General features: G+C 41.3%; 1 protein-coding gene across 1 annotated transcript in view; it reads right to left on the bottom strand.

Annotated features, from left to right (window-relative positions):
• PLCXD3 (phosphatidylinositol specific phospholipase C X domain containing 3) overlaps positions 1–26,046 on the bottom strand; it is a 78,851-nt gene that overhangs the window by 9,037 nt on the left and 43,768 nt on the right. Inside the window, exon 2 of the mRNA XM_014875571.2 lies at positions 23,070–23,778. Within this exon, the coding sequence (XP_014731057.1) occupies positions 23,070–23,778 (709 nt within the window). The remainder of the gene's footprint in view (positions 1–23,069; positions 23,779–26,046) is intronic.

Genomic DNA, 26,046 nt, shown 5'->3' with positions numbered 1-26,046 from the left:
CCACTGCATCTTCCCATGTGAAAGGTACTGCTGAACTCTGACCTTGCAAAATGCAAGGGCAAACTTACAAGATGGCAGCATGTTCCTTTTGCATTTAATGGCATCCTATTAAAGCCCAAAGAATTACAGGTTTAAAGGTGAACTTATTCATCGTAGGCAGGGACATATTTTTCCTTCCTTCCTTCCTTCCTTCCTTCCTTCCTTCCTTCCTTCCTTCCTTCCTTCCTTCCTTCCTTCCTTCCTTCCTTCCTTCCTTCCTTCCTTCCTTCCTTCCTTCCTTCCTTCCTTCCTTCCTTCCTTCCTTCCTTCCTTCCTTCCTTCCTTCCTTCCTTCCTTCCTTCCTTCCTTCCTTCCTTCCTTCCTTCCTTCCTTCCTTCCTTCCACCCTTCCTTCCTTCCTTCCTTCCACCCTTCCTTCCTTCCTTCCACCCTTCCTTCCTTCCTTCCACCCTTCCTTCCTTCCACCCTTCCTTCCACCCTTCCTTCCACCCTTCCTTCCACCCTTCCTTCCTTCCTTCCACATAAGTTCATAACCTTGATATTTTACTCCCTCTTGAAGTATAATTAACTTCTTTTGGTGTCTTTTACTTTGTTCTGAAGCTGGCTCTGATGTAATTATTTCTTCATACCATACCGTTTACACTTACCCATATTAATCAAAATACTATTTTCCTTTTCCTGCTGTGTTCATAGTAAGTCAGACTCCACCAAACAATCATGCCTCCTTTTGATTAGTGCTGAAGTCAGCCTGCCTTACCATTTAATCTGCAGTTGGTTTGGTTAGTTAAATGGGTTATTTTTGTTTTACTGATATTTCATACAGGACACAGTTGCATGACCCTCTCCTCATATGTAAATTGCTAGATAAAGTCACAGAAATCTTTTGTTCATAGGACTAGAGAGCATTTAAAGATAAGTCAGAAATGAATCACATTATCAAACAAAAAGCTTATTTGCATAGCAAAGCCAAATAACACAATCCTATTAAAAAAAAAAAAGATAGCTGAAGAAAAGATTCCACTGACCTTAAAGATTTGATGTAGGCTCTGTAGCTTTGTTTATGACAGAAGTTAATACAAAAACCATACAGATCATCTCTTCCCCATGTGCCATCTTGGGAGTGGATTACACCAATGACTCGAAGAAACCACACATTGCTCAGCTTCAGTGTGCATCTCAAGTGCTCACAATAATTATTAGAATAAGCCTGCTTTAATATTCCATGTGGTGCCTTTGTGGTAGCAGTACAAACCTTGTTCAGCCTGCCTTGCAATTTCCAAATTGTTCCTCAAACTAGTGATTGTTCTCACCAAGGGTTTTAGTCAGGCGAACAAACCACCTACATGACTGAGCTAACAAAAGCCCAGTATGTACCATGGTCTTCATAGATATTCTTATGTGGTTCTCTGTCAGACATGGGGGAAGCTTCTAGAAACTTCTCACAGAAGCCACCCCTCTAGCACCCCCCACGACCAAAGTCACGCCACGCAAACCAAATCCATCTTGCTGGGGTGGTAAGAAATTATTTTATTCACGAGCATATGTGCAGAAGCCGCTCAGCCTGGAAACCCTAAGAGAATCACTGCCTCTGTGTTAGGCAGGTCCTGGCTCTCTCATGGAGGATGTCTGTGCTTTAGGGTGCCTCCCACAGTGGGTACAGTCCAGCCCTTATGGCCACAATCACAATTCTCACAAGGAATCGTTTCTAACCCTTACAGGTTCCAAGTCCCCACGCCACCCAGAGCCACATGCCACAGAAGGTGCTGCTTGTCTTTGCATAGAGCCAGGGAGAAGAGTAGGTGTGCTCCTCCACTAGACTTGTGCCAGGAGAAAGAGAAGAGTCCTCTCCTCCTACCTCACTTCCTGGGGCACTGTTTTCATCCTGCTGCAGCTCCTCTGACCTGGAGGATCCAGAGTTGGCCAGATCTCATCCTGACAGGTCAGTACAGCTCTTCCCCACAAACCAGTATCTGAAGTAAATTTCTTTTTCCACATCCCTGGTGGAAGCAGAGGCATTAATGGCACCAGTAGTGTAGGGAGAGCAAAGACTGGAGGGCTTGAGTACTGGCATGGAGGGAGGTGAATGGCATGTTACCTCGGTTTGACCACGGATTGAGAACAGTAATCTTGGTGATAAATTTTCTGGCCTGAAGGAATATGTAGAGTATCTCATTTCTTTTCACTAACTGGAAACTAGAAGGTAGCAGACAGCTGCCCCTCACTGCCAGGATGGTGTCAGTAAAGCCATGTGACTGATGGATGTGGAAGGACCTCATGGGAAGGGCCGTGGTCCAGCCCCAGCCACCACCACTGCACCTCCACATAAGCAGACAGATCCTCCACCCAAGATGCCCAGCAGCCTTCTGGAGCAGCATTTCCACCTCCCAAAGACTGGAAGGGAGAGAGTAGAGGAGATCGGGGTGGTAGGGACCTACCAATGCTGGACAATGCAAAGCCACACAGAGATACTTGATCTGACTGTATTTTTTCTGAGACCTAAGCTTGCACCTCATTAAGGTGGCACCTCACTATGTCAGTCAGAGGTACTCATAATTTGGGCATGACCTGGGTATCAGGATGGTTTACATCATGACTGCAAGCATGCCCTACATCACCATTTTCAGCCTTTTTTTGTACTTTCTCAAATAACATTGCTAGAGCAATTTTCATTTACAGCACAGTAAAATCTAGGCTCAGCTTTGACACTTATTTTATTACCTCTATTTTCCTGTTCTGCTTGCTTGCTTATATAAGCAGAAATGTGCACGTATTTATTTTAAAGTTTTTATCTTCTTTCAGGAAGCATTTTCTGATGCATTAAAGGTGATCTGCTGAGAAATACTGAACTCAACTACAAAACAGGCATAGCCCTTTTTAAAGTTACTGAATATTCAAGACTTCTTTCTTCTTTTATTTTTTTTTAATCTATCAAAGTTCTCAAGTGCCTTCATGGCATTGAATTTTGTTTAAAAAATAATAATTAACCATTCAAGTTGTTTCAGTTCAAGCAGTAGAATCATGAGTCCCATTAAAAGCTTTCAGAAAGAAAATATGACCTAATTAGTTGTATTAAGATTTGCTTTTAAAAAACTGTTCTTAGGCTATTTTAGTTCAGAAAGAGGGTTGGTTATTTGGGTTTTTTAATGCCTGAGTCATGAAAGCCTGACAATGTGACAGAAGACTAATGGCAGCAGTGCTGTAAGACAGGACCTCCCATGGTGGAACAGCCGTTCCTTTCTGCAGAGCTTTCCCAGGAGATGAGAAGGAAAAGCAACTTCACAAACACAAAACAGAATGGCTATTCACTATTTAACGAGAGTTTGATCACTAAAGGCAGAGAACAGGTTTTCTCCTGGAGTGCTGGGAGTCAGTACAACCTAATCCACAGGGAGAAATTGGTCCCATTCACAGGGTGTGATGCTGCCGAGCATTAAGTGCCCATTCCCAGTAACACCAATGAGAACTGCAGCAGGTCTCCATGCTCAGGGCAAAGTGACATGTGGCATTTCTTCTCTCTCCAGTGAAGCACACAGCCTGCTTCCTGCAGCCTTTTGCAAATATGTGTAATTGCAGAACAAAACCAGCACCCCTCTGCAGGCTGTGCTTGAATGAGCCTGACTCAGAATCCCTATATTCCTTTATTTCCCCCCTCTCCATTCAATTTTACCACTGTCTGCAATAACACTGAATTCCAGAGCCATAATTCAGCTTATGCTCACCTTGGCTTTTCAAGGATGCTGAGAATTCATCACTCCAGTGGGAGCAGTGGATTTCCCGTGTGTCACTGAAGCACGAAAATCACGACTACAAAGAACTTTGAAAAGTCATCCAAGTTCATCCAGCCCACTTTGAACATGATCAGCTGCACAGAGATCAGTGATACAAACCACTCCTGCTTCAGTTTAAACTTTTTACAAGCCCCCAGTGAGAGAGATGTCACAACCTTTCTGTGTATTCAGAGCACCCCTATACAGATATCCTTATACATCCTCATTATCTTCAACCGGAGTACCCAGAAATAATGGCATTGTGGCACACTGCTCAAGAGTGTTCACCATGACCTCACTCTGTTCCTACCAAAGATTTACTCTGCATCTGTAAATAAGTTTCCCTGCAAAGGATGAGCCTTAGGTACCATTCCATACTACATCATTCTACCATAAATTTCTTTGTGGAAAAACTACTTTACAAGGTCCTCCTCTTTTATATGTCAGCCATTTGTTTCCACTCCCTGATCAAAATTTACAATTCTCTCAGATGTGCTAATAGACCTGTAGAGACAAAATTAATACAGCACATGGAAATGGTCTGAATTAACAAAAACAAAACAAGTGGTTTTGCTCTCCCTCTGTCCCTGATTCATTGACAAGTTTTGGTTTGTAAGAGGTTCTTGCTGTTGAGACGTGACAAACAAAGAAGAAATTAACTGAAGCACAGAGATTTACACAAGCTCGGCACAAAAAGCCTGGAAAGGAACTCCTCATATGCACTTCCACATCCCTTGGATCCTCTTTAGGCAGCAGAAGCATTGTCATAAAATTGGGACCACCAAGGTCACACTGACTCAAACCAGAAAATTTGGACAACATTGAATTTGGGAATTTCTTTCCATGGATCCTGAGTGGACATTACTGTATGTGAGCTATTGTGTTGCAAGAACTACCTAGATTAATATCTAACAACCTTGAATTTATTATTCTGAAAACCTTGTCTGTAATTCAGTCATCCTCAATTGCTTTATACAATTTAGAAATGCAACTATTCAAATGACCCAGACAAGCATGCCAGGGTCAGATGCATCTTTTAATGTCATTATCTTAGCAGCATGCTCTGCAGAGTCACCAGGGGCTAGACGCCTTCCTTCTCAGATTGAACTGGTGTTGGCTGTCTGGGTTTCATTTATAAAGGGAGGCAGAAATGAGCTCAAAAGGAATATTCCTGCCCTCCCTTCAAAAAATATTTCAGCTGAATTTGTTAAACCTACATCTTGTACAAAAACGCAGTGGGATATCTAATAGTAGCAAACGGGGGTTTCTGGAGGTAATTAATGTTCAACATCCCATTTCTCCCTTATTCCCTGTTTTTAGCCATTGCATCTAGAGCATTAACTAATAGCATTAGGAATGCAGGCAGCAGTAAAAGGACTCAGTGGACTCTGTAGTATAAAAGATCTCATTAAGGAAAAAACTCAAGTTTTTGGCTACTCTCTTGATTAATGCAGTAGGGAACTGAAGTGGCAAAGACAGAGCTAAAAGTTTGAGCTGCTGCCATACAAATCATGATGTTTAGCTTTTACAGTATGACTGCAAAAGGCTTGTAAAACATGTAGTTATCCTTGTACGGAAAATATACAATAGCCAAAGGATTTAAAGGAAAAGTACTACTTGCTATGAGGATGTCTCTGTTCAAAGGCTGGTTTTTCTCAGTGATGCAGCAGATCAAATTAGACAAGCTCATCAACTGCTTCTCTAATCTGGACCTGTGCAAAGCATTTGACATGGTCATGATATCCTTGTCACTAAATTGAAGAGACATAGATTTGGTGGATGTATCACTTGGTAGATAAGGAATTGGCTGGATAGTCACACTTAAAGAGCTGTGGTCAATGGTTTAATGTCCAGTGAGAAAGCTGTGTCAAGTGGTGTTCCCCAAGGGTTGTTATTGGCACTGGTGCTGTTGGTCTTTCTTGGTTCCATGGACAGTGGGATCGAGGCACCCTCAGCAAGTTTGAGCTCAGACACTGAGCTGGGTGGGGCACTCAGCACAGGGGAGGGAAGGGATGGCATCCACAGGGACCTGGACAGGCTTGAGAGGTGGGACCATGCAAACCTCAAGGAGTTCAAGGTCAAATGCAAGATTCTGCACATGGATCAGGGCAACCCCCAGGCTGGGGGCTGATGGGATCGAGAGAAGTCCTGCAGGGATATGTTTGGGGGTGTTGGTGGATGAGAAGCTCAACATGACCCAGCAATGTGCATTTGCAGCCCAGAAAGCCAATCTGGGCTGCATCCAGAGCAGTGTGGTCAGGAGGCTGGAGGATTCTGGGGGTTCTGCCCCTCAGCTCCACTGGAGTGAAACCCCACCTGGATTGCTGAATCCAGGTCTGGAGCCCCCAAAATAAGAAAATGGACCTTGGAGTAAGTCCAGAGGAGGCCATGAAGATGACAGGGTGAGGCAGAAGGCTGGAATAGCTCTCCTATGAACACAATCTGAGAGAACTGGCATTGTTCAGCATGAAGAGTAGGCTTTATGGATACCATAGAGCATGTTCCAGTACCTAAGTGAGGCCTATAGGAAAGTTGAATAGGGATTCTTCACAAGGGCATGGAGTGATGGGACACGAGGAATGGCCCATGAAGGTGGTGAGGCACCAAAACAGAGAAGTTATGGATGCCCCATACCTGGAAGTGTTCAAGTCCAGCTTGGACAGCGCTTTGAGCAACCAAATCTAGTGGAAGGTGTGCGGGCCCATGGCAGGGAGCTGGCATAGGATGACCTTTAAAAGGTCTCTTACAATAAAAACCATTCTATGATTCTATGTTAATCAGTTATCTCTTGGAGATCACAGACTGTTGATCAGGGAGGTCAGAGTGGTGTTCAGTCATCATCCCTTTCAACCTCTTGTAATACAAACACAAAGCAGGAACACTCATTACCACAGGTGCCTGGATGAGGCATATTTTATCTGTTGGGACAGTTGGTCCTGCTCTCAGTTCCACATAGAAATCTGGGTGTTCAAGAAACATTAAAAATTCATATAAATGACAACATGCATGGAATATGGAAACTGGAATTGAAACTTATTCCACTGTGTGTGAAACAAAAAACCTCTGCTTTACAGAAGAAAATACCCATCACCAATCGAAGGAAGAGCTATAGGTTTGGGGTTTTCTTTCCTCCCTCATCTCCTTGTTCTATAAAAAAAGATTTATGATTTATTCATACACCCACTACATTTGAATCCCTGTATTAAAGCATCCAAATCAGGTGTTAGAATCTGACAGCAGAGCTGGAACTCCTTTGTCACAGACATAGGTTGTTAGCAGTACCAGACCATTCACAGCCAAGGCTTCCTCCACCAGACTCAGCCAAGGGCTTTGTTTTCTCCAGGAGCTGGACCATGTGTTATCTGGGACCTTTCACAGAGCTGTCCTGCTGTGGAACTTATTTGAGTACTCAAGGTATAGACCTGTTCAGCTACTCCCCATTTCTGACTTTCACTTGCTGCTGCTGGCTTATCTCCTTATTACAAAACTCACATTCTTGAAAATGTAAAATTTGAATGAATCAAGAAGGAAGACAGATATTTAGAGGGGGAAAAAATACAAGGTAGTGCATGGAGGAAATACTCTGAAATTTAATGTGGAGAACAATGACAGAATCTACCACATCAGAGGAGAAGAAGTGATTTTTAAAAGCATTTAGCCCTGCCTAGAACCTTGGAACACAGATGAATTAGCAGAGTGATTATGAAAATCACACTTTTGAGTAACAGGAAAAGTTAGTAAAAACGTATGTAACATTAGCAGAGATAAGAAGAGCAGCTAGGTGGAGGGCAAGGTTTATTTAAGAAACTTTGGACTGCCAGCAGTATTTCTCTGCTGTATGACTTGTATAGAACTTGTGCAGTACGACTTGAAGCAGAATTTCACGCATCACTGCACAGTTTCCACTGAAATTGTTGCTACAACAAATCTAAATTACTTAAGTAAATAAATAAAATATGGATTTTATTTTCAGACTAATAGTGTAGCCTGCAAAACTGTTTCTTCCTGCAGATACCTTGAAGTGAAAGTGAATCTCACCAATATTTGAATAATTTGCTATTGAATACAGAGACAACCAAAAAATACAAATCTGCAGGTGACTTTGCCACAGTACCTTATTCAGTATATTCCACAATATGTTATTCAGACAGACATATGCAGAATAATTCATATGGAAGGCAAAGTTGAAAAATGCAAGGAAAATAACCATATTCAATCAAGAGAAAGTTGCAGTAAAGAAATGCATCTTATAGTGTTGCCAGGCGTTTAATACTTTCTTACTGTTTAGAATAAAGGTGAAAATATGCTTTGTTCATGAAACATTCAGCAAACAGATTATGATGAAACAATCCACCTAACAAAGTTTACATGGAACATTATAAGAGAAAAAATTACCTCTGCAGAAGGGAAATAATAGTTTTTCATCCCTACTGCTATTTGGACAGCAAGAAGCAAAGAATATAGTAAGGGTTTCAGGCAGCACATCCAAGTAACAAAAATTGGGCATAATTACAGCTCTGATTTGAATGATGTTGTGATTAAAACAAGTCAGAAAATTAGATGGTGGAAACAAAATGACATAGGAACACACAGTTTTTCAGTTAATTAAAAATATATTAAATGTGTAGCTCATGTTCAGCATAGCCAATTAAACATTCTTTTCTCACTCCTTGGTCTCTTAAAACTGTCAAAACACTTCAATATTTCTAAAACACTAAGGCTGAAAATATCACACGTAAATGTTTTCTTATATATTTTTCTCATATACAACTACTCTTCAAGTTTGTCCCCATTTCACAAACAGAATCGAAACATTCACAATTCTGTTTTCCCAGCACATTTCATTTAGCACACAAACTCCTCTCTGCTCTACCTCTCTACACCTGAGGTATCACTTCTGCTTCCTGATGTCTCTTTCTTTTCTTCACCAAGCCATCATCTGCAAGGCGTGTACCAAACGGATTCACAGCACATATAATAAGGATGCTTATTTCACTGCTGTCATGGCCACCTCTAGTGCTGTGGTGCCCCACAAACACAGCCAGGACCACAGGCACACACCTAATAACTCCTCCACAAAAACTGCTTCATTACACCACAGAGAAGGATCAAACTGCTTATTATAATTTATACATCTTCTGGCTTCTAGCTCTGGACTCCCACAGCTAAACCATCTTTGTTAATCAGCTGGATCCCAGAGGCACTATCCTCCTAAATAGCATCCTGGGCATTGCTGTGAATCATTTACCAGGAGCAGCCTTCCCAGAGCTATTCCTCATTCCTTCTACTTAACTTTCCTCACAACCTAGAATTAACAAGCCCAAAGCATTCAGATGATAAACCCTTTACTATGCCAATTATAATTATCCAAAATACTTTACCCAGGAGATATTACAAAGTAGTCACTGCTCTTTTACAGTGAGAAATGTTTGTCCTGGATACAGCTGGTGGAGACAGGCTCACCAGGTTATCTTTCTGCCAAGGTGGTCCCACGTTATGGGGTACTGTGTCCCTAACACAGACTTCTCTGACTTCTCAATACCCAGTGGGGTCATGAATGAATACTGCAAGAGCACCTGTTTCCCCACCCCCAGGTGGGAGTCCCCATCCCATCTCTCAACACCAGAGTTCTCCCAGGGCTCCCACAAGCAGACCCACGGGGAGCAGAGCACCATGAGGTCCTGTGCTCCCTTCTCCAGTGACAAAGTAAGAGCCATGGACAAGACCATGCAGAGCTGCCACAACATTCTCCTGTAGAATGGGGTCTGGGAGGAACTTGCTAACTAGTGATCTCTGTTCCTCTTTCAAAAGCTGATGAAGTTCATCTTAAAAGCAGTCGGTTTTCTCACTCACACTTTTCCAGCTGGAAAACTTCACTGCAGGGAGCCTTTTTCTCACTTCCAGCTTAAATTTATTTAGTCAGTGTATACCTGTTGCTCTTGTAAGAATGCTGGTCCTTAGCCTAAACTGTTTTGCCTCACTGGTATTTATTCTCGTGATATTTACAGAGAGTAGGTAATCACAGAACCTCTCAGGATTCACTGTGTCAGGATAAACAAGACAAGCTTTCTCGATGTCTTCAGTAATTCACTCCCTGTTTATCCTAGTTAGTAGTCCCTCTCTGCAGCTCTGCCAGTTTTATCTACTCAAATGGATGACCAAAGTTGCATTGAACATCCAAAAAGATATCCTACCATACCTCAGATGGTAGTATCAGCATCTTTCTGTGCATGCTGGAAATGTCTAGGTGCACAGCATGAGGGTACCACCCTTTCTTCTCCAAGGGCTAAGATTTAGCCAGTCATGGGTGACACTACAGAAGCTACTTTGCCTGGCAATCCCAGCAGATGAGATCCTGCCTTACAAGAGCATGCTCCCCTCATTATGACCTTACATCTTACACCACTGAATTTCATCTCACTACTTCTGCAGACATCCACGTCTTGCTATATGTTACCCCTCAGCTTCCCTCATTTGCAATGACAGACTCTTACTTTATCAGCAAACTCCCTTATTCTTTACATCAGAATGTCGAGGTCCTTAGTGGCAAAATTAAAGACAACTAGGGTCTTTGAGGAAAGCTACCATTTCTACAGTCTGGTACTTCTAACAGGTCTAACTTAATTTCTGATTTCCAAACTCCATTTCAGTTCATAATACACTACTTAACATTTTACCAACTGCATTATACATTATTTACCAGCTGCACCAGGTCATGCCAAGTGTGACAAACAGGTCAAGGGAAGTAATTATGCCCCTCTGCCCTCATGAGACCCCCACCCGGAGCACTGTGTCCGGCTCTCAGGTCCTCAGCACAGGAAAGACATGTACCTGTTGGAGTGGATCCAGAGGAGGCCACAAAGATGATCAGAGAGCTAAAGCACCTCCATGAATACAGTATCAGAGAGCTGGGGCAATTCTGCCTAAAGAAGAAAAGGCTTGGGAGAGGCACTGGAGGAAATAATACCTGCTTCTTTAATTCTTTTAGATAGTTCTGCTGATCTCTGGCCACCCTTTTTAACACATTACTGGCACATTTTGTAGTCAAACAATAATACTCTTCTTTTAACTCAACCTTACAGCCAACAGTCTTGAAAAGATGAGATGATAGCATCAAGGCAACATAACATGATGGACAGCAAAATTTGGATCAGTCAAAAAGCTGACTCAGCCTCTTCCACATTGCACAGTCCTGAATCACTACCTCTAGGACTACATCTGCCAATATGCTATCTGCCTTGAGTTCAAATAATTTTAGATTTTAGAGAAGGCACTTGGGTCATTTAACTTCTAGCCAAAATAAAGCAGTTGAATTTTCTCAGAGAAAAATTAAGAACAGGTTCTGATTTATTTCTCCTCCAAAAAAGTAAAGGACTCTGAAATATGCCACAGTATTACTTAGACAATATAGTCTCCCTGAAGAACCCCATGCTTCTACAGTGTTTATCACTGTGCACACCATATTAATTAATACTGTTAATAATACTGCTGCTTTGCTTGGCTGGTGGTGTTCACCTACAGACAGCAAATAAAACTGGAGGTTCTAATGGTCATGAGCAAAGTTAAAATGGATATTGAGAATCAGAGAAAAAGACTGCCATTTGACCAACTCTCATACCAAGAGGCAGGTGAAGGCTGGATGCTTCAGTGCCAGACATCCACTGTGGTACTAAATAGACCTGAAACCAAGATCCTGAAACCTGAAACCAAGATCCTGAAACCAAGAACTGCTGTTCTGTTAAACTCCAGCATTTCAAAATGTGATTTTGTTTCATATTAGAAAGCAAAACCAAAATGTATGCCTTTCAACAAAATAAAGTCCAAGACCTATTTCTGCTTTAAAAAATGAAAAGCTATGAATATAGAAACAGCATTAAATATTGCAATTAAGAGTATAACATAAATCTAAAGAAAGACAGAATTATTAGGAATGAAAATCAAAATGTTTTGACATAAAGTATTTTGCTAAAATAGACATTTCCCTGGGGAAAAACACTGAAAGGAACATTCCTGGGGAAAAAGAAAAATAAAAAAAAAGGGTAGACTTTAAAATATCTGAAGTTTACAATAAAAAGCAGCATTGATGGGAAAAAACCCAATGGCTTTGTAATATCTGGGTTGAAAAATTCACTGAAACATGCACTTGATGTCACATTTAAAAAACTATCAACTGTAGACCAAACTGTTAACAAAGGAAATAAAATATTCAACAATATACCACTGATGTGAGCTCAGATTAGCTTTAAAAACAAAAATTTATTTGGTGACATGAAGCACTCTTACTGGTTTGATCAGCACTAAAAATAGGCAGACATTGTGAGAAGTCTCCTGTTTCCAGTAATACTGATAACTTTTGAATTGATCTCATATTTTATTTAACAAGAACTCCACAGCAATGAACCGTGGTTGCTAACCATCAGGGAAGAGGTAGACTAAAAAATACATTATATATCTTGTAAAAATTTACCAAGGGACTACAGAGGATGCATCAGCAATAAAGTAAAATCCTCATGAAGAGAAGACAAGAGAGGGGGAGGTACTTGGCTGAGAAACACTTTAGCAAAGGGGTCATGGAATAACTGAACTGTTTGGGTTGAAATGGATCTTTAGAAGTCATCTGAGGGACACAGCTTGTGACTGCTGTCCATCAGGAGGACTCTGAGCTGTTAACCACTACACTCTGGATATCTATCCGAGCCATTCCTCATTCACCAAGGTCTGCTTACCAAATCCATCTCTTTCTGATGTAGAGAGAAGGATGTAGTGGGGGACCATGTCAAAGCTTTTGACAGACGACATCCCTGTCCACTGATGTGGTCACTCCATCATAGAAGCCTAGAAGGTTGGCCAGGCAATACTTGCCCTCAGTGAAGCTGTGGTGGCTGTCTTGAATTGCCTCCCTGTCCTCACTGTGACTGAGTGTAATTTTCATGAGGAACTCTTTCATATTCTTCCCTGGCACAGATGGGAGGCTGACAGGTCAGAGTTCCCATCCCTCTACATTTCTTAAAAATGGGTACAACATTTCCTTCTTCCAGTCACCTGGGACTTCACCTGACAGCCATGAATTTTCAAACACTATGGACAGCAGCTTGGCAACTCCAACATCTAATTCCCTCAGGAGTTTTGGATGCTTCTCATCAGGTCCCATACACTTATATACTACCAAGTTTCTAAAAAGAACATTAATCTGATCTCCCTCTTATAGTGGTTTTCCTCCCCTGCTTTAATGTCAATTCACTTGAGATATCCAGGAAGAAAGGGTGCTAAGAGAAGTCATTCCCTTCTCCATCACCATGGCATTGAAGTTGGAAGGGACTCATCAGGATCTTTGTGTCTAACTCCTGGTCCTGCACAGCCTCATCCCAAGGATTGCACCTGAGAGTGCTGCTCAAACACTTCTTGAGCTCTGTCAGGCTTGGTGCTGTGACCACTTCCCTGGGGGGCTGTTCCAGTGCCTGACCACCCTCCAGGTGAAGAACCTTGTCCTGATATCCAACCTGAACCTCTCCTGACACAGCTTCATGCCATTCCCATGATCGTGTCAGTGATGAACAGAGACAAGAGATCAGTGCCTGCCTCTCCATTTCTCCTTGTGACAAAGCTCCAGCCTGCTGTGAGGTCTCCTCTGAGACTCCACCAGACTGAAGGAGCCAAGCAAACTCAGCCACTCTTCATACAGTATCTCCTTGAGACTCTTCAGAACTTTGTATACTTCCAGTTACTGAAGCAATGTCCTTCCAGAGCTGAAAACTATTTTTCAAACAGTCCACCTGTATTTCTTATGAGAAATAGCTTAGAAGAAAAAAAACAAAATTACCAAACCAGGAGCTCATCATATGGATTAATACCTCCACAAATGTTCCTCAGACTGCAGAGCTCAAATGAGGGGTGCTTTCCACCCAGAGAAAACCATTCATCTGGATTTACGTCCCTCATGTTCTAGCACAGCCAGACACTAACAGCACTGAAACACTGTCTGATGGAGAGAGGAAGCCAGCAGCAAATGCCACTAGGCGAGACAGATCATTATCAGCCAAATGTTCTGAGCTGCAATTAGCAACAGGCTCAGAAGAACTCGCTGTGCTTGGTGTAAAAACAGGGCAAGAGCATGGCTCTTGTTTGCAGTGCCACAGCAGTGACCTAGCTCACCTCTCTCAGCTGAGTCCTATCCTTTCCTTTAGCAGAAGGACACTTAACAGATGGACCAAACTGGGCACAGACCCTCCCCACACCATGTGCTCCTACTCTTCATGGAAACAGAATCAGTCTTGGACAACACACAAGTATCTTGATGGCGTTCCAGCAATGAGCATCAGGACCACCCGCCTGGCACCTGACAACAGCCTGAAACAGCATCCCTGAAACAGGGTATGTATCCTTTCCTAAATCTTTACTATCTCTATCTCTCAGGGCTGGTAACACTCTGGCTTCAGATTTATATTTTCTCCCTAATTACCCAAACCCTAACCAGCACTTCACATGTGACTGAAGTAGAAATGAATCCTGCTGGGCTGACTACTTGCAATAGCTTAGAGGAAAAAAGCAAATCTAAGTAAAAAGAGCACGTGGGAGGAGAGAGTTGAAGAAAGGTGGCAAAGGAAAGGATGTGACAACACTGCTCCTTTAGCAAAGGCAGATCATCCTCCTGACATGGGGTGGTTGGCACAAGACCCACATAGCTGGACAGGTCAGTTGAGAGAGTATGAAAAGCTGTGAGGAGCCAAGTCCTCACTGTTTCAGCATTTTCCTCAGCCGAAAGCAGGGAACAGAGAGGTGGTCCTGCTTTTTTCTGGTAAGATGTGCAAATTCAAGACAAATCGTAACAAACTTAGCCCATAAAAAAAAAAGGCCTGCTCACAAGGAGGCAACTTTCTTTTCAATATCTACTCAAACCTTTTGAAATAGCAGTGAACACACTGGACAAAATGACCCCTTTCCCATTATTCAAGCAACACAGTGCGCTACCATACCTGCAGGAATCATTTGGGATTATAGCCTTGCCTCAGAGCTGCAATTTGAACAGGTCTCACTGGAAAAGCAAAGTCAGCTTCAGACATCAGAGTGTGTAAATAATTTGGGTTGGAGTGTTGATGTGCTGGAGGGCAGGAAGGCTCTGCAGAGGGATCAGGACAGGCTGGATCATGGCTGAGGCCAATGGTGTGAGGTTCAACAAGGCCAAGTGCCACGTCCTGCCCTTGGGTCACAACAAGCCCAGGCAGTGCCACAGGCTGGCACAGAGTGGCTGGAAAGGAGCTGGGGGTGCTGGTGACAGTGACTGACCATGAGCCAGGGTGTGCCCAGGTGGCCAAGAAGGCCAATGGCATCCTGGGCTGGATCAGCAATAGTGTGGCCAGCAGGAGCAGGGTAGGGATTGTCCCCCTGTGCTGGGCAGTGGTGAGGCTGCACCTCGAATCCTGTGCCCAGCTTTGGGCCCCTCATTCCAAAAAAGATGTGAAGGTGTTGGAGTGAGTCCAGATAAGAACATCAGAGCTGAGAAAGGGTCTGGAGAGTAAGTCAAATGAGGAGTGGCTGAGGGAGTGGGGTTGTTTTGCCTGCAGAAAAAGAGGCTCAGCACCCAACTTTTTGCTCCCTACAAGGCTGTACAGGATGCAACATGGTGGGGTTGACCTGCTCTACCAGGCAACCAGCAGCAGAACATGAGGAAATGGCCCCAAGGTGCACCAGAGAAGGTTCAGACTGGACGTCAGGAAGAATTTCTTCAATGAAAGGGTGGTCAGGGATTGGAACTGGCTGCCCAAAGAGGTGCTGGATTCACCATTCCTGGGAGTGTCCAGGAAACTACTGGACATGGCACTTTGTGGTACAGTTTACTTGGCATGATGGTACTCAGTCAAAGGTTGGACTCAATGATCTTGGAGATCTCTTCCAAGCTTATTGAGTCTTCGATTCTAAATCCAAGTAAGAAGGGAATAAAAATCCATGGCAGTCCCTCTTTGCTGTCCAGCAGCAAAATTTAGGTGTCTGTTACCCAAGATCTACTTTCATACTTGATTTACTACACAACAGTGCCTGCTCACAGAACTGAGAGTGCAGGCTGCCAGTTTCAATACCTCACCATGGAACAAATAATGGTAAGGTTCATCCTTTGTGCTATAGCTCTGAAAACAAGAATGTTCAATAGGAAAGTGCCTGCATCTCACCATGGCTCCTATTTCACTCTAACTACTTAGTCTCCTTCATATCTTAATACTCTTTTATGATATAATACATTCTGGATGACAGTTGCTTAGCTACAAAAACCCTCAGATCAACAGCTACAGTATTAAAATATTGCCAAAGGTCAAATCCCACTGTATGATCATTCAGCATCTTATAGGTATGTCTTTTATTATTTTTCTTAGTGTCTGAAATAAACACTGAAAGACATTTTAATATAACAGGCTGTGCTCTCTAGGGCAACTATACAGCCCAGAACAATACATGCAATTATATCATTATAATTACAATCGAATTCTTATTATAATTTTTTGACTACATCAAGTTTGTATATTAGACCTAGCCCTCCCCTCCCCCTCCAAAAAAAAATTAATTCCTGGAGAAAAATAAAATTATTAAACATTTGCCTAAAAGTAAAGTTGTAAAGAAAAGATCAATAAAAGAAGGTTAGATATTTGCAGGATTTGTATTCATGAAACTAGAATCTTTCACAGTGACAATGGCTCCTCAAGAAAAAATTGCATTGCAACCCACAGGCGTTCCGAAATTCCTAGGGAAAATACTGTATCACCTCTGCTTTAACAGAAGAAAAACATGAGCACTTTTATAACTTAGGTAAATGCTGCATCATACAGAAGGTGGTGCATCAAGACGACCTTTGGCCTGGCTTTCACTATTTCCAGCCCCCTGGGGCAGTGATCTCTTTTGCACAATTGTGGCAGTAGTGTGCCAGAATCCCTACATCCTCTGCATGCTTTATCCAACACATCTGTGGCTGTGGCCTGCATGGCCAACTGATCATTCAGTCCACAAAGGCTACTTGTTTGTAAACATGGGGAAGCATTTAACTGAATTAATTGCAGGCTTGGTGCATCTTCTGAAAGTGGATTTAAGTGGTTTCTGTCACTAAGGCTCCTTTAACACCCCCCTCTATCTTAAATCTTTCCTACCAGACCAGTGGAGATACCCACTGCAGAAGCTGGGGATATGCAGGTGACTTCTCCCAGGGCAGTGTGGATGCATTCTCTCCAGATTCCATTTGAAAGCCCTCTAAGGTTTTGGAGGCTGCTAAGAATTGCACAAACCCATCAGAAATTATACAGCATATTCAACACGGTTCTAAGAGCTGACAGGACTTTGTTTTGACATTTCTATTCACATCCTACCTCTCTAGGACTGTGGAGCAGCTACAGAAGATTAAAAATTCAAACTTTCCAAATGTAAGATGAGCATGCAGGATTGTCGAGGTCTCTGCTTAAACTTTGACAAGGATGTGCATATAGATCTACTTATATAGTCCTGAAAGCAATGGTTTGCAGCATGCAAGAGCTAATACAACACAGAGACGTGGACGTTGCCATATCTACTGAGTCTGTATTTGCTTGCATTTGTGTGAAACATCTTTGCTTTACGGAAAATTATTACCAACTTGAACACCACCTTGTGAATACATCTGGAAAAGCTTGTTTGTGTAAATCTCTGTGCTAATTTTGTACCTTATAAATGAAGAGCAGAAAGTTCAACCCATCAAGGAACCATTTCCTTCACAATGAGGTAAAAGCAGTTACACAGACCCAGGCCCAACATTAGCAAATGCGTTTTCCCTGGGGTCAGCACTTGTTAACATCTATTAGCTTTTGAGTTTCCTTAGTGATCTGAGTAATGTAAAAAGATCAAAGAAAACCCAAGCGACTTAATGAGACATTTGCAATTTCACTACAGCAGCCGTAAAGATTGAAGTGTGAAATCTTTGAGACAAGTAGATGTTAGAGACAGCTTACAGCAGTGGAGCTGAGAGAATGAACATTTCCTTTTTGGTGATAAAAAACACTTGCTGCTGTCTGTATGTGCAGGGTCACAGTGTGCCCAGAGTGTGATGACAGGAAAATATAAAGTATATTTACAAGTAGTCACACAGCACACACAGTAACTGTAAGCAGGTGTTTTGATGCCCAACGTGATAAAACTCACAAGCACACCAGAGGGAAAATTGTGAGGCACCCATACCTGCCACAAGAAAACATCAAGACAACTACCCTAAACAAACACCCAAAAACCAAGCCACTGGTCACAGAGGTCACCATGGTGATCACCACACCACTCTTCTTCCTCCACCAAATCTCACAGGCTACTAGTGGGTACATAGATAAATGCTTCAGCAAAGTTATAAAAAAATCTGTGTTCTTGTATTTTGTGACAAATTAATACTGTTCCAAGTTCATGACCAAAGCCATCAGACACAGCTCTTCCTATGGGAATGCTATACTAAAATTCTCACGCAGACAGATGGTCTGATGATGAAATGCCACTACAAATACACAGCCCATTGGGGTTTCATTGTGCAGGCCTGTTGACGTGGTAGATAGATTCTTCCAATGAAATCTCCCTGTGCTGTTCTGTGTGCAAACACAGAGATTGTCTCTTGTGTAGAAAGACTGGAAAAGTAATTAAGGATAGTTTGAGGAAGAACAGAAATACTAAGGATTTGTCTGGATTTCCCAGAGTTCTTTTGAATAGTCTACCAATATACCAGAATGCCATTTTGTGCCTTCTGTTGTCAGGAAATAATAACCAGAAAAAAAGGAAAATATAGATGTGTGTCAAGGGAAATATGGTGTGGTCAGGCATGCTTGTACCACACACATTAGTGAGTGACTGAGTCTCCCCTCAGCCCTTAGCAGCTAAAGAGCTGACACATCAGTTTCTTGAGTCCTAAAATCAGAACCAGCTGCTCTCCTGGAGCCTATAATGGAGACAGACATCAAGGTTACAATCAGGAAGGATGCAGAAAATTAGGCAAATACAGTTGCCACAGTTCCCATTTCTGTTGTTTTTCTTTTTCATATAAAATAGTTTAAGAATGGCATCAGTCAGTATGAAGTGTGGATTAAAATATGATCAATTCCCACTCTTCCTGCCACACAGAAACTCAAAAATTCAACTGACGGAGGTGTGGCACCATCAGCAACTGACTCAAAAAATCCCACTTCTTGCAACTTCAGGGATCATTTTTCATACACTATCCATCTATTCTCTAGCTAAATCTGACTCTGCTTAGTTCACGACTGTACCTAGAGATGGATTTTCTCTTCATGGTTTCTGTGGCCTACTTATACCCCTTCTGTTAATAGTGTGGATTGGATGCTTTGCCTCCACTTCAAAAGGTTCATTCTCATGTGCAGGTTATTTTTTTTTTAATTTGGTTTGGTTGCTAAGGAGGAAGCTTTAGCATGGTAGGCAAGGATTTAGTCATATGTGAGCCACAGGGAACATTATCCTTAGAGATTAATTTGGAAATCAAGTGACAATTGGTGGGGTATGTGTTTACTTTCTATTTTTTGAAAGCTTTACAAGTACCACAGGATTTCTGCATCTTCTGAAGGAGATCTATTCTTCTGCTACATTAATAAATGACAGAGAAAACAAAGAGAGTATCATGCTTGTTTCAAGTGTCATAGATAAAATTAGTAATTTCACTGCAAATCAGAAAGCAAACTAGATTATGAGGAACAGCTCTACACTAATCAAAAGGGTGTCTCACAACCACCTTTCAGATATACTGACGGCAGCTGCCTCACTGTGAAGTTAATTCAATGAGCACTGCAAATGTAATTCATTTGGCATATATTGTTTGCTAATCAAAGAGCATTTCTTGGCATCTAAACTCTGTGTGTGACAGAATGTTAAGCCTGGAAACACATTGATAGTCCTCAAAGTTTTTCATCAGATCCAAGAAACATAATGTGTACACATGCAAGACATGCTCCTCATTCAAGTAACGAAGGTGAAATCTGTGTTACCAAATTTTGTTACACTGAACTGTGGTCCTAGGAAAACCTTACAGGAAATGGCTTACAAGAAATGGCTCTCGTATTTGTGCAGGACAGAAAGAGTCATAACTTTTAATTTCTCCTTCTTTCTAATTACTGTACCACAGAACACTACCTGTGATGACAGCAAAGCTGTGAGCAAACATTATCAGTAGAACTCTCCTGGTATATCTTCACTGAATCGAGTCTTAGGAACATGAAAATGCTGGTTTTTTGTTTTTTGTTTTTTTTTTTTTTTTAATTGAGGTTATTTTGGGCCTCACAGCTTGCATATCTGCACCCTAGGGAACAGGTTAAGGAATAACATCCCTTCTCCTTCTGAAATATATTGCCTTGGAAGGCTGCTCTACTGCAGTGTGTGTGTGGACCTCCACCACCACAGGCAATCATGATGAAAAGCCATTAAACCAACCATCTTGGCTACAGAGAAATATTTCACTGTGCTCTTTTCCTAACATAAGCTGCAAAACAGCAGAATGGAGTCCGGATGGGATTGCAGCATGGGGTCTGCTCACAGATTTCCTGGTCCAGTGGATGCTGTGACTGAGGCAAACCATGCTGTCCCTCTAAGGTAGCCACTGCTCTTCAAATTATAAACAATTTCATGACTAAAAACCATCTTCAGAGATCAAAATCTGGTATGTTTTATTGCATCTGAGAGGATCTAAACTTTGCCCTCTTTTCAAAACTAAGTCAATATGTAAAAGGCCACTGTACAGGTGGAGAAACAAAACAAAATAAATTACTACAGGTTTTATGTGAAAATGCCAAAGGAACATTTCTTGAATGCAATACTTAATTTAAGGGGAAAAAAAAAACCCAAACCAAAACAAACAAACCCCCACACCAGAATTATTTGAAAAATTCAACCTTATCCATTTGCATTCAGAACTTTCAAAATTCAATGGGAGGGAAGAACCCCATTCAACTGTGGTTAAAAAACATCTTCAAAAGCAAGATAATTTCATTCATAATGTAAGAATGTGCTTCACCAGCATTTCTTAATAAGGAGAAAACTGTGTAATGTATAAGTCTATGCAGTAGCTGGCAAAAAAAGTACATATGTTACCTACTTGGACACAAAGATGGGATTTGATCTAGGTATTGATTCTGAAAAGGACAAACTAATATTTTTACTGAATGGTGGTTCAAAGTAGCAAACATAGCACAGCTTGAACATACATCTTGATATCTTTTGTATGGATTACATATTTTTAAGCTAATGAAACATTAAGGCAGTGAGATTGAAGACAACTGTGCAAATTCTACTGTGTAAATTGCACTTCATCTTTTAATTGCTTGCTTATTTATTTTTTAACAGAATCATCATAAAATGAGGAGCAGTTCTGAATATATTTGATGTTTACTTTCAGACCTGTTAGCCCAAAATACAGGCTCAGTTTCTATCTACATTATCATAAATTCCAAACCTGTTTCTTCCTACAGTGTATTTTTGTATTAAAAATAAAAATTGAAAATGAGATGCCACACTTGGAAGACTAAATATTAGCCTTGGAGATTATTTTGAAGGTTTATTTCTCTCATAATGGCTAAAAGAATTATGCAAAAAAAAGGAAACAACTTTTCATGTAGCAGATGTGACTACGCACTTGGGATCATGTGAAAAATCTCAGTTGAAATCTGGCAAAACAACATTTCCAGGTTTTTCAGCCCAATTTATTTATTGACTTTTGAAGGTAGTTACAATTTCAAGATCTGCTGCTGGGAAAGGTGTACTAAGAGTTCAATGGCTCTGGACATTCAAAGCTCAGTCAAACATACTCAGCATCTATTTCAAGTCTGCTTTACAAACAGCTTCTAAAAAGCATATTGTAAGCCAAAGATTAAGAAAACGGGGTTTGAGGGTGATTTTATTGATACAACAAGCTTTAAGAACGACCTGTTAGTTTCCTGATTGTGCTACTTCATGTTGTAAGGAACACTCGGAAAGATGTTTACATGGGGAAAGAAAATCCCTTAACAACAAGGTGTTTATTGGTAAAATCCATCAACAAAGCAATGTTTTAGTACAGAGAAGTGATCTTCAGGCTCAGGAGAGAGGGAGACTCCCCAGATGAGTGGAGCCCAGAAAACACTGACAAATGATTTACCAACAGCTGCAAGTGCAATCGCACAAGCACTTCTAAATCACATTCCACTGCTCATAAAACCTTCCACAGGTAAAACACTTCCGTCAGTGTTTTACCATGTCAGGTAAAGTTTTTACCTATTTTTTTCAAGTTAACAGCTGCTTTGGAAAGCTGCCATAAAAACAGCTCAACCTTTCTCAAATAGGCATGTTTTCTTTGCAGAACCTGCATCTTTCATCTCATTGAAGGGGATATGCTCCCAGCAAACCTTCCTGTACAGGCACATCCATGCAGAGAGCAAAACATTAGCAGGCCACTGACCCCCACTGTAATTTTTTTTAATACTCTGCAACCCTTCTTTATTTTTAAGGAGAAAAAGAAAATAGCTCTTGTGTCTTGGCATGAAATTTCAGTTTTCCTACCAAGTTGTCAAGAACATAGTCACAAATATCTGCCTTTAAGATCAAAAATTGGCTGTGATTTATCAAAGTCAGAATGGTATAAATAATGCATGTCTTACACAGGTGGCTTTTTTGGTAATGTAACAACTAATGGCCTGTCAAAAAACTATTCCACGTACAGAACCTATACAATGGTCTGCTGTCTCTTTCCTGTATGATAAATGAAGAAAGACTTTAAGGAGTCAAATTCTCTCTAAATGGTGTCCTGCTGTCTTTGACACAATGTGTGATGGTATAGGACAGAAACTATGTATCTTTGAGGCACATAAAGGCAAATTCTGCAGCATCAGGCTTAGCTGATGAGCCAGGACGAAAATTTTTTAAATCCAATATCTGAAGCCTGGTGCACAAATAGAAACTTAGATTATCTAGATCATACAGATAGATTTGTCTAGAGATTTTCCAGTAAGGAAATCCTAGACATGATATTCAGTGCTTGAGGTAAGAAACCACATTTGGAAAACAAAACAAATTAGCAAAACCTGCATTCAGAAAAAAGAGAAGATTAAACCAATCCACTAATATCTCATTATGCTTCAGAGGCAGATTTTCTTTCAAGATGCAAAAGCTTGTCCTTCAATGTGTTTCTCTTTAAATATTTCATGATTATGCCAAGTTCTGATCAGCCCACAGTAGCATGGAAGAAATGTATCTGCTAGAGTGCCTTTAAAAGAAATTGGAGAAAGAGCACTACAAATACACATTCAGCACAGTCAGCACACCTTACCAGCCACAAACTTACCTTTCTGTGATCGTTTCTCTGAGACCACTTGCAACCCCTTTCACCACTGTACTAGCCTTTGGCGTCAGCACTACTTGAGATATGAAAAAGGAGCCTTTCTTTCTTCTCTCAGTGATTGATGCCTGCAGGAACTGAATCAACTTTTCCGTATCTGTTGTGTTTGCCCAGGGAGCTGGCATCATCTGGCCCGGCCACAGAAAGGCTACCTCGACAGCCACGGGGCTGTGGTAGAACACTAGCACTTGGTGCTCCTTTTCCCACAGGTACTGGAGGCTGACTTCGTGGGCAAATATAGCAGGACACATTTTGTTTCCGTATGTGTCTTTGAGCATCTGGACAAGCTTTTCATGATGGCATTTCTGCATCCCGTAGAAATGATTGAAGTCCAAGAAGACCACTTCTTTCGGGTGCTCAGTGAGAAACGCATTGATCTCCTCCAGACCTTCCTTGACTTTGGCACTGAATAAACCATGAGCAAAGTAGAGTTCATTGTCTGGGTCTCTGGGCTTGGTGGAAATTCTGAGATCAAAATACCGTATACCTGCCCCCAGCTGGCTGGTGAAGTTCATGGTCTGTGTAGCCAACCACTTCCTCATCAGCTTTTTAGCCACAGTCCCAAAAACTGACACAAAATTCTGGACTGTCTCTGGCTGCTCGGGCCCAACTGGAGAGGCTTCATCAATGTAGAAGCTAAAAGAGTCATGAGACCCTAAAAACACAAGAGAGAAAATTTATCAGTATTGTACTCATATATTAAAAGCCTTTAGTACATTTTTCTCAATGAAAATAATTTTCTGACCTGTACCAACATCCACCAATCACCTCCTTTACCCTTTCCCTCAACAACAGTACATTTGTCTGGCAGCATTTGCTCCAACAACACCTTGTAGAAACTCGAAAGAAAGTCTATTTCACTGCTTGTCTAGGTGCTCAGTCACTCTCTTCCAGCTCTTATGCCTCTAGCCTCAATGAACCCAGTAGTCTCTGAACATCAAAGCAATTCTGGTAGCAAAGCTAGTCACACAATAAATCCCTTGAGCCAAGGTGGAGAGCTTGGCCCTGCAAACAAACCAACATCCTTTTACACACAGACCTTCATAGCCAGACAAAATAGGAGTTGGAAAAAAATCAAGGAATACAATTTTTCTAATCTTAATTTCAAGTGTCATCTGGTCATCTGTAAGGTTACTGAATGCTGTTTAACTTCTTAAATTTACTTCTAAAATTCTTTCCTTTGTTAAATAAGTACAACAGATAGAGCCAAGAATAGCATTGCATTCTACTGATAAAATTCAGAAACTCTGCTGCATGCTCTTAACAGGAAAGGGACATAAAACTTAACATGCCTGTGTACAGGAGTCACCATTTTCTACAACATAAATACATATGACACATGAATACAAACACGTATGGCACTTTGCTATACAAAATTCTCTGTCTCAAGGTATGCCCATTCGTAAAACCTCACAATCTCAAAAGCCACAATTAACAGAGCTCAGCATTTAGACATCAACATGAAAGTTTTATGAAGAGATAAGCTGACCCTAGGAGATGCATATCACCTTTGTCAACCATTACCCTGCTGAACACCTGGTGTTTGCACCTGGCAGTTTATACAGAAACACTGTCCAGCTGCTGGCAGAGCCACACTCCTGCTATTCCAGCCATAGATGCTCTGGTCAGACACAGCAGCAAGCAGGTCTGCTGCTCAGCCTGAAATTCACTGCGTGCTAAACTCCTTCAAGGTCAGCAGGACTTGTATTCTGGAAATGGACTGCAGTACTAGGCACTCAGAGATCCATATCCTACATCAAAATGAGTTCAGAGCACTAGTCTTGCCTGTCACCAACGCTTTTGCAGGTGCTTTTCAAAATTACTTTCCAAAGCAAGCATTCTGTAGCAAGTATCACATTAATGCAATTCTGCTAGTCAGTCATTTCTGAGAGAAATGCTACTTTACCTGAACTGGAATAAACCCAGTAAACTGAAGCAGCAGCTATAATATTTTCTTCTTTAACAATAAATGGAGTCAGGACAAATCATCTTAGACTCTGGCTTGGATTTGGCTTTGTTTAGTCTGGGAAATGTCTTTAAATTTTGTATGCACCTGCTTCTCGTGGTTATCTCTTTGAACTGTATTTTGCTTTAAATATTAGATAAGTTTTCTATTTTGATGAAGCTTTCTACTGCTAGGCGTTGAAGTGATAATATATTTCTTGCAGAACCTGATTAGATCACGCAGTATCTGGTTACACATTGATATCCTTGGGGACTAGATCTGCATACAGAATTCTAATTGTAAAACAAATTATTAGATCAGTGAACTGTGTATCAACAGTATTACAGGCAAAATCAATGAGATGCATTAAATGTTCTGCTCAGTGTAACCTGCACTAATCTAGAAATCAAAGTAAATCCAGTCTTGTTTAAAACAAGGCACAACTACTGATATTAGGAAGGGATGGATTTTGCAAACCCACCCTTTGCCCATTGAAGTCCATTATATTTTTGTAGTGGTTTATGCCAAATAATGTACCTGTGTAAACATGATCAATTGATTAGAGCAGTAGGCTGGAAATGGTATTAAGACTAATTAAACCATTTGTCTTTTATCTTCTGATCTGCAGACATGGGCAACCTGAAGTTGCAGAAAACGTAGTAGCAAAACTTGACCCCAGCACTGCCAGTAGGCACATATTGGTTTAAAATGCTTTAAAACTACTTTAGTCAAGAAAGGCAGTACAATTCTCACAGCAGAAAACTAAAGAGAAATACCTGTCAAGAGGTAGCTTTTAGCTACAGGTAATGAAAAACACAGAGGTAGGTGTGTGTGTGTGTGTGTGTGTGTGTGTGTGTGTGTGTGTGTGTGTGTGTGTGTGTGTGTCTAAATGTGAAAACACTACAGTTGGAAACACCTGAACACTGCAAGTAGAATAGGTCAAAAAAATAATTTTTCCTCATTAAAGTATTTGTGCAC

Source organism: Sturnus vulgaris, chromosome Z, assembly GCF_052056855.1.
Source record: "Sturnus vulgaris isolate bStuVul1 chromosome Z, bStuVul1.hap1, whole genome shotgun sequence".
NCBI lineage: Eukaryota > Metazoa > Chordata > Aves > Passeriformes > Sturnidae > Sturnus > Sturnus vulgaris.
The sequence above is the reverse complement of the archived record's forward strand: the minus strand, read 5'-3'. Positions and strand labels throughout refer to the sequence as shown.